Genomic DNA, 8322 nt, shown 5'->3' on the forward strand with positions numbered 1-8322 from the left:
TGGGATTGGTTGTGTGTTGATGCAGGAGGGTAGAGTTATTGCTTATGCTTCTCATCAGTTGAAGTCCCATGAGAAGAACTACCACATTCATGATTTGGAGTTGGCTTCCATAGTTCACGCGTTAAAGATTTGGAGGCATTACTTGTATGGTGTGTCTTGTGAGGTGTTTACTGATCATCGTAGCCTCCAGCACTTGTTCAAACCGAAGGATCTCAATTTGAGGCAGCGGAGATGGTTAAAGTTGTTTAAGGATTATGATATCACTATATTGTATCATCCGAGAAAGGCCAATGTGGTGGCCGATGCTTTGAGCCGAAAGGCAGTGAGTATGGGGAGTTTGGCATATATTCCAGTTGGGGAGAGACCTATTGCATTTGATGTTCAGGTCTTGGTCAATCGGTTTGTGAGGCTAGATATTTCGGAGCCTAGTCGGGTATTGGCTTGTGTGGTTTCTCAGTCTTCCTTATATGATCGCATCAGAGAGCGTCAGTATGATGATCCACACTTGTTTGTCCTTAAGAACAGAGTTCAACATGACAAAGTTAGAGATGTGGCCATTGGAAATGATGGGGTGTTGAGGATGCAGGGCCGGATTTGTGTGCCCAATGTGGATGGTCTTCGGGAGTTGATTCTGGAGGAGGCCCATAGCTCGCAGTATTCCATTCATTTGGGTTCCACGAAGATGTATCAGGATTTGAGGCAGCACTATTGTTGGAGAAGAATGAAGAAAAACAAGTGGGATTTGTAGCTCGGTGTCTCGATTGTCAGTAGGTGAAATATGAGCATCAGAGACCGGGTGGCTTGCTATAGCAAATGGATATTCCCGAGTGGAAGTGGGAGAGGATCGCTATGGATTTTGTTGTTGGACTTCCGCGGACTTTGAGGAAGTTCGATGCTATTTGGGTGATTGTGGATCGGCTGACCAAATCCGCACACTTCATTCCAGTGTATACTACCTATTCTTCAGAGCGGTTGGCAGAGATCTATATCCGGGAGATTGTTCGATTGCATGGTGTCCCGGTTTCCATCATTTCAGATAGAGGCACTCAGTTTACTTCGCAGTTCTGGAGGTCTGTGTAGTGAGAGTTGGGTACTTAGGTTGAGTTGAGCACATCTTTTCATCCTCAGATGAACGGGCAATCCGAGCGCACTATTTAGATATTGGAGAACATGTTGCATGCCCGTGTCATTGATTTGGAGGGTCATGGGATCAGTTTCTACCACTTGTAGAGTTTGCTTATAACAACAGCTACCAGTCAAGTATTCAGATGGCTCCATTTGAGGCTTTGTATGGGAGGCGATGTAGATCTCCAGTTGGTTGGTTCGAGTCCGGTGAGGCTAGGATATTGGGGACTGATTTGGTGCAGGATGCTTTGGAGAAGGTGAAGGTGATTCAGGAGAGGCTTCATATAGCGCAGTCGAGGCAAAAGAGTTATGCTGACAGGAAGGTTTGAGATGTGTCCTACATGGTTGGTGAGAAGGTTTTACTGAAGGTTTCGCCCGTGAAGGGTGTTATGAGATTCGGGAAGAAAGGGAAATTGAGTCCTCGGTTCATTGGGCCTTTTGAGGTGCTTCAGAGGATTGGGGAGGTGGATTATGAGCTTGCTTTTCCACCCATCTTGTCAAGTATGCTCTGGTATTCCATGTTTCTATGCTCCGGAAATACATTGGGGATCTGTCTCATGTTTTGGATTTCAGCACGATTCAGTTAGATGATGATTTGACTTATGATGTGGAGCCAGTAACTATTTTGGGTCGTCATGTTCGAAAGTTGAAGTCAAAGGATATAGCTTCAGTGAAAGTGCAGTGGAGAGGTCGGCCCATGGAAGAGGCTACCTGGGAGACCGAGCAGGCGATGCGAAGTAGATATCCTCACCTGTTTGAGGCTTCGGGTATGTTTCTTGACTCGTTCGAGGACGAACATTTGTTTAAGTTGGGGAGGATATGACGATCTGGCCAGTCGTCTCATGAGTTACTGCTTTATTTTCCCCATTTCTGCTTCTTTATGCTTTTTTTATCCATGTTATGTGGTCTCGGGTTGGTCGGATCGAATCCGGAATGAATTTGGTAAGGTTTGAGACACTTAGTCTCTTTTGAGGAAGCTTAAGTTGGAAAAATCAACCGGATGTTGACTTCTGTGTTAGAGGGCTCAGATGTGAGTTCTGATGGTTCGGTTAGCTTCGGGAGGTGATTTGTGAATTAGGAGTGTGATCGGAATGGGTTTTTGAGGTTCGGAGTAGGTTTAGGCTTGAATTGCTGAAGTTGAGATTTTGGCGATTTCCGGTTGGTAGGCGAGATTTTGATATAGGGATCGGCATGGAATTCGCAGTAGTTTCGTTGGGTCATTTGGGATGTGTATGCAAATTTGCAAGTCATTCGGATGTGGTTTGGTTGGGTTTTTGATCAAAGCGAAATTTGGATGATTTTAGAAAGTTTGGCTTGAATTCGATGTGTTTTGGGTGATTTGATATTGTTTGAGGTGTTTTGATGATTGGAACAAGTTTAAATAAGGTATTAGGATATGTTGGTGCTTTTGGTTGAGGTCCCGGGGGCCTCGGGGTAATTTCGGATGATTAACGGAGAGGTTTGAGACTTGTGAAGTTGCAAATTTTTGCTGCTTCTGGTGTTTCCACACCTACGGATTTTGGACCGCAGATGCGGACAAGGTGATTGCAGAAGCGGCTAAATTCCTGGGAGGCAGTAACCGCAGATGCGGTTGTAGGGACCGCACCTGCGAAGGCGCAGCTACGTAATTGGCATTGCAGATGCCGTTTTGGCTGAGTTAAATGAAATCCGCAGAAGCGGCTCATTGACCGCAAATGCGGTACCACAGATGCGGTTGAAGTAACCCAGCTGCGGAAATGACTGGGGTCAGAATGTTATATTTTCGCCTTCGCGATTTTCAGAGGGTTTCTTTACATGTAAGCACGAATTTTGGAGGTTTGGGCAATTTCGAAGAGAGAAATCAAGGAGACTTCATTAAGGTAAGGATTTTGGACCTAAAACTCATTTCTATGATAGTATTTCATGGATTAAGGCTGTAATTAAAGGAATTAAAGGGCTAAAAATTGGGGATTAGGGCTTGAGTTTAAGAGACCTTTAAATAGGGATTTGAGGGGTCATTTGGACTCCGAACTTAGTGTTCTTGATATGTATAGACTCGTAGGAGGATAAGGATTCCGTTGATGTAAAAATTATCGAATTCCGAGATGTGGTCCCGGGGGTCGGGTTTTGGTAATTTCGGGATTCTTGGTATTATTTGATTGTTTTCGCTTGGGCTTCGTTCCCTTGGCATATTTTGACGTCCTCATTCTGATTTTTGGATAGATTCAACAATCGTGGAGGCCAATACGAGGGGCAAAGGCATCACGAAGTAGTATTTTCACCGGTTTGAGGTAAGTAAACATTGTAAATCTGGAACTGAGGTTACAAACCTCGGTATTTGACTTGTTTTGATAAATGCGGTGACGCACATGCTAGATGACGAGCGTATGAGCGTGCACTGGTAGGGATTGTGACTTGGTCCGTCCCGTAGCGACTATTAAGTCGCGTATTTGATTTGGAACCTTATGATATTCCGTAATTTAGCTATTTATACTATTTTTTGGGTTGTATGCCATGTTTGAGGCCTTGTGCGGACCTGTTGAGACCCTTCGAGGAATTTTACTGTTTTTCCTCACTTTATTTGCTGAAAGCATATCCTCAGTCATGTAATTAACCTTAAATTTAGAGATAAAAGTTAAAGATCTTCCAAATGTACTAAATTACTAGGCCGAATTTACTATCATGTTGACGGCTCTCCAAAACCTGGATCTTTACCTCCTGGTGTTTCAGCAGCTGTTAATGGAGTTGCATTTTTTGGAACCCTTACAGGTAAGGCCGGAATATGTAGCTTACATTTACTGTATTTATACTGGAAATCAGAATTAAACGAGCTTTTATCCTACTTTCCACACGAGATTTCTGTTGTTCTCGTTGAGTCATCTTAGGACCCCTGTATTACCTTTCAACAGGGCATTCAACTAGATTCAGTATTTTTTATACATATCATAAAGTTTCAATCAATATGAAATTTGGAACAGGTCGAACCTATTAAATTTAAATCTTGAATCTCTTCTGAAATGCAGGGCAACTCTTTTTTGGTTGGCTTGGTGACAAATTGGGCAGGAAAAAAGTCTATGGCATAACATTAATGCTCATGAGTCTATGTTCCATTGGTTCTGGTCTTTCTTTTGGTAGAGAACCAAAGACAGTGTTAGCCACACTTTGCTTCTTCAGATTCTGGCTAGGATTTGGTATTGGTGGTGATTACCCTCTTTCAGCTACCATTATGTCTGAATATGCCAATAAAAAGACAAGGGGTGCTTTTATTGATGCTGTTTTCGCTATGCAAGGATTCGGTATTCTGGGTGGAGGAATCTTTGCCATCCTGGTCTCTGCAATATTCGAAGCCCGATTTAAGGCTCCTCCATACAAAGTACGATGTGTTTGAATTTTATCGTATTTAACCTGAAAATATAAACAACCTAACATAAATGCTTATATGACTTTAGGATCGTGGAATTTTATGATTTTCATAGCATTGAAGACCTAACTAGGAAAATGTTGGGCTAAAACTACCTGTAGATACTCTTACCAACAGAAAACATACCTGAATTAATCCATCAGAGTTTCTTGAACAGTAAAGGGCAGTCCGGTGCACTAAGCTTCCGCTAAACATGGGGTCCGAGGATGTATGCAACCTTACCTATATTTCTGCAAAGTTTCCACGGCTCGAACCCGTGACCTAAACACTGTTGAGTAGAAATCACTATCAATTTTGATCGTTTTAGAGATCTTGTTTCTCTCAACATATAGCTAATAGGAATTTAGCCAATTTATAATAATTAAACCAAAGTAATTAATGGTTTACTTGTGTAATTTCTAACAGGTTGATTCAGTTGGTTCAATTGTTCCACAAGCAGACTATGTTTGGAGAATTATATTAATGGTTGGAGCATTTCCTGCAATTCTCACTTACTATTGGAGAACAAAGATGCCAGAAACTGCTCGTTACACTGCCTTAGTTGCCAAGAATGTAAAGCAAGCAACTGCAGATATGGAAAAAGTAATGCAAGTTGATATTGAAACAGAACAAAAAGAAGAGCCTAAAATTGCTGTTACAACTAGAGGAAAATCAGGCAATGATTTTGGTTTATTTTCTAAAGAATTTCTTCGTCGACATGGACTTCATTTACTTGGCACAACAAGTACATGGTTTCTTCTTGATATTGCATTTTATAGCCAAAATTTGTTCCAAAAAGATATCTTTAGCGCAATCGGATGGATTCCTCCTGCCAATACTATGAATGCAATTCAAGAAGTTTTCAAAATTGCTAGAGCACAAACACTTATTGCTCTATGTAGTACAGTGCCAGGGTATTGGTTCACAGTCTTTTTAATTGATAGAATTGGGAGGTTTACTATTCAATTACTTGGTTTCTCTATGATGACAGCATTCATGTTTGCTTTAGCCATTCCTTATAACCATTGGACTCAACCCAACAATCGTATCGGATTCGTTGTCCTATACTCATTGACATTTTTTTTCGCGAACTTTGGACCTAACTCGACCACATTTGTCGTGCCAGCTGAGATATTTCCAGCTAGATTACGTTCCACATGTCATGGAATATCGGCTGCAGCAGGAAAATTAGGGGCAATGGTTGGTGCTTTCGGGTTTTTATATTTGGCTCAGCCACAAGATAAGAGTAAGGTTGATGAAGGGTACACTGCTGGTATAGGAGTGAAGAATTCTCTTATTGTGTTGGGATTTGTTAATCTTTTGGGTACATTGTTTACTTTCTTGGTTCCTGAATCTAACGGGAAATCTCTTGAAGAAATGTCAAGGGAAAATGATGATGCAGATGAAGCTTAAGCAAAATAGGATTAGATAGATAGAGTTTTTAGGGAAAACTTGTTTCTCTTTTTGGTGCTTTTTTTTTCTCTACATAGTTTTCAGCTATTATATTTTTATTTTGTTACACTCTAGGTAGTGGTTGTTACTCTCTTTTATGTAGGATCATACTTTAAGTTCCGGTATCAGTTATAAATTACTCTAGCCGTTCTACTTGTTATGTTTTGCTTTTCGAGAGTCAAACTACATAAATTTTGACTAATATTTTAATTAACATGTATTTTTTCACCATATTAATATGAGACGAATAGCAAATTATACTAGTACTTTTGGTATAGTTTCCGAATATATAAATGTTAATATTAAACTATTAAGAAGAGAGTAAATGTGTAATTGCAATAGTTTCAAAGTTACTATGATATGTACTATATAAAATCATAGAAAAATCTTGCATTAACAAATCACAATATAAAAAAAAGGTGAACTTTTTGTTCCATGGGGCCATCAATTAAGATTGCATCTACTATTCTTTTTAGGTAATTAACATTTTTGTTTAATCACCAATAATCTTTACAATTCATAGCCTGCTTTATAACTCAGCAGTTATATCTATCAGAAACTCAAAGAAACAATCTCAAACCTACATACTATGTCTAATGAAATATAAAATGTTGAACTAAACTACTAATTCCTTTGGTAGCTCTCACATTACATATGTAGGCTATTTCTCTAGCTATGTTATCAACACTTCTGCTTCTCTGTTGAAATATTCTCATATTCCTTTCAATCCAAACACTATGTGTAACCTCTGCATACACCATTCGGTACAAATGAGCTTCATAAGATCTGCCTTTAGCACTTTGTATCATCCATTGTTGATGTTGCACCCAGTTATCTCGAACTACATCATGTCTTTGCATCTAGTGTAAAACCTTCTGCCACACTGCCTTAGTAAAGAGGCATTTCACAAACAGATGGTCTCTAGTTTCATCATGAAGCTGACATAGAGAACATTTTGAATCCATAGTTACCCCCCATTTGATCAATCTATCTGCAGTTAAAAGTCTCTCATGCAAATGTAGCCACATTGTGAATATGGCTTTAGGTCTAGCTTTGATTTAAAACATCATACACTTCCAGTTGACTCTAGGCCTATTTCTCAGTAGCTGAATGTAAAACTGTCTAACCATGCTCTTTTTGGTTTGCTGTTTATGTTGTACTTGTTGTAGGACTGTTCTGGCACTCAGTACCTGTCTGACCATCCAGCTTGCCTCTTGTAGGATTGCCATGTCTTCTAGTCTCTTATCTTTGATGTAAAATATGTGAATCCACGTGATCCACAGTCTGTCTTGCTTACTTGCTACATCCCAACAGAGTTTTGATGTAGCTGCCCTATTCCATACTTATAGATTAATCAAACCGAAGCCCCCACTTGACTTAGGTGTGCACATCCGACTCCAAGCCACCAAGACTTTTTTGTAATGGTATTGATCTCAGACCAAATATAACTCCTGCAGTAGGCCTCTATCATCTTCATAACTTTTGCAGGCAAGTTGAATAGCTGTGACCAATAGGATTGAATATCAAATAGGACAGTTTGGACCAACTGCACTCTTCCAGCATATGAAAGCTTCTTTGCAGTCCATGAGGATATCCTTGCTACTATCTTTTCTACCAGAGGATACCATTGTATCAGAGAAAGTTTCTTGGTAGCAAGAGGAATACCAAGATACTTAAATGGTAACTCTCCAGTTGTGTAGCCCAATTTTTGAATAATCTCTAACTTGGTACTCTGTTGAACTCCTCCAAAATACAGTAAACTCTTCTTCAAATTTGCTTGTAAACCAAAGACCTGAGAGAAATGGTTGAAACATTCATGAATATGAGAGATAGAGTTTAGATCACCTCTAGTAAATAGCAAAAGATCATCTGCATAGCTTAGGTGAGTAATCCCTAACTTTGCACACCTGGGGTGGAACTTGAAACTTTTTACCTCCTTTAGTTTGTTGAGACTTCTACTAAGATACTCAATTAAAATTGCAAACAGGAAAGGAGAGATGGGATCTCCCTGTCTTAGACTCTTAGCAGCATCAAATGGTGGGGTAGGCTCTCCATTGAACATGACAATGTAGTTGACAGTTGTTACACACTCCATTATCCAGTTCACAAACCTTGCTGGGAATACCATTTCAATCATAACTTGCTACAAAAAACTCCATTCAACAGAATCATAAGATTTTTGAAGGTCAATCTTGATCATGCACCTAGCAGAAATATTTTTCCTTGTGTAACCTTTAACTAGCTCATGAGCTAGTATAATGTTATTTGTTATCCTCCTACCAGGTATGAAACCAGCTTGATCTTCACTTATTACTGATGCAATAACTTGTTGAATTCTGCCAGCTAAGACTTTAGAGATCCGTTTA

General features: G+C 39.9%; 1 protein-coding gene across 1 annotated transcript; it reads left to right on the forward strand.

Annotated features, from left to right (window-relative positions):
• The first annotated feature begins 328 nt into the window (after nt 1-328).
• Nucleotides 329-5917, forward strand: LOC104215022 (probable inorganic phosphate transporter 1-7). The gene is made up of 5 exons (XM_070149715.1): nt 329-571; nt 3328-3395; nt 3746-3873; nt 4128-4477; nt 4931-5917. The coding sequence occupies exons 1-5, from the start codon at nt 329-331 to the stop codon at nt 5915-5917; spliced, it is 1776 nt and encodes a 591-aa protein (XP_070005816.1).
• Nucleotides 5918-8322: the final 2405 nt, after the last annotated feature.

This window comes from Nicotiana sylvestris, chromosome 6 (genome assembly GCF_000393655.2).
Source record: "Nicotiana sylvestris chromosome 6, ASM39365v2, whole genome shotgun sequence".
In the NCBI taxonomy this organism is placed as follows: Eukaryota; Viridiplantae; Streptophyta; class Magnoliopsida; order Solanales; family Solanaceae; genus Nicotiana; species Nicotiana sylvestris.

Excerpts from the sequence above, each read along its gene's own strand:
- LOC104215022 (XM_070149715.1), top strand. The coding sequence starts at position 329 with ATGGGGAGTTTGGCATATATTCCAGTTGGGGAGAGACCTATTGCATTT. Across the intron at positions 572-3,327 it reads TGGCCATTGGAAATGATGGG|ATTCAACAATCGTGGAGGCC; the intron begins GTGTTGAGGATG and ends ATTTTTGGATAG. Across the intron at positions 3,874-4,127 it reads ATTTTTTGGAACCCTTACAG|GGCAACTCTTTTTTGGTTGG; the intron begins GTAAGGCCGGAA and ends TCTGAAATGCAG.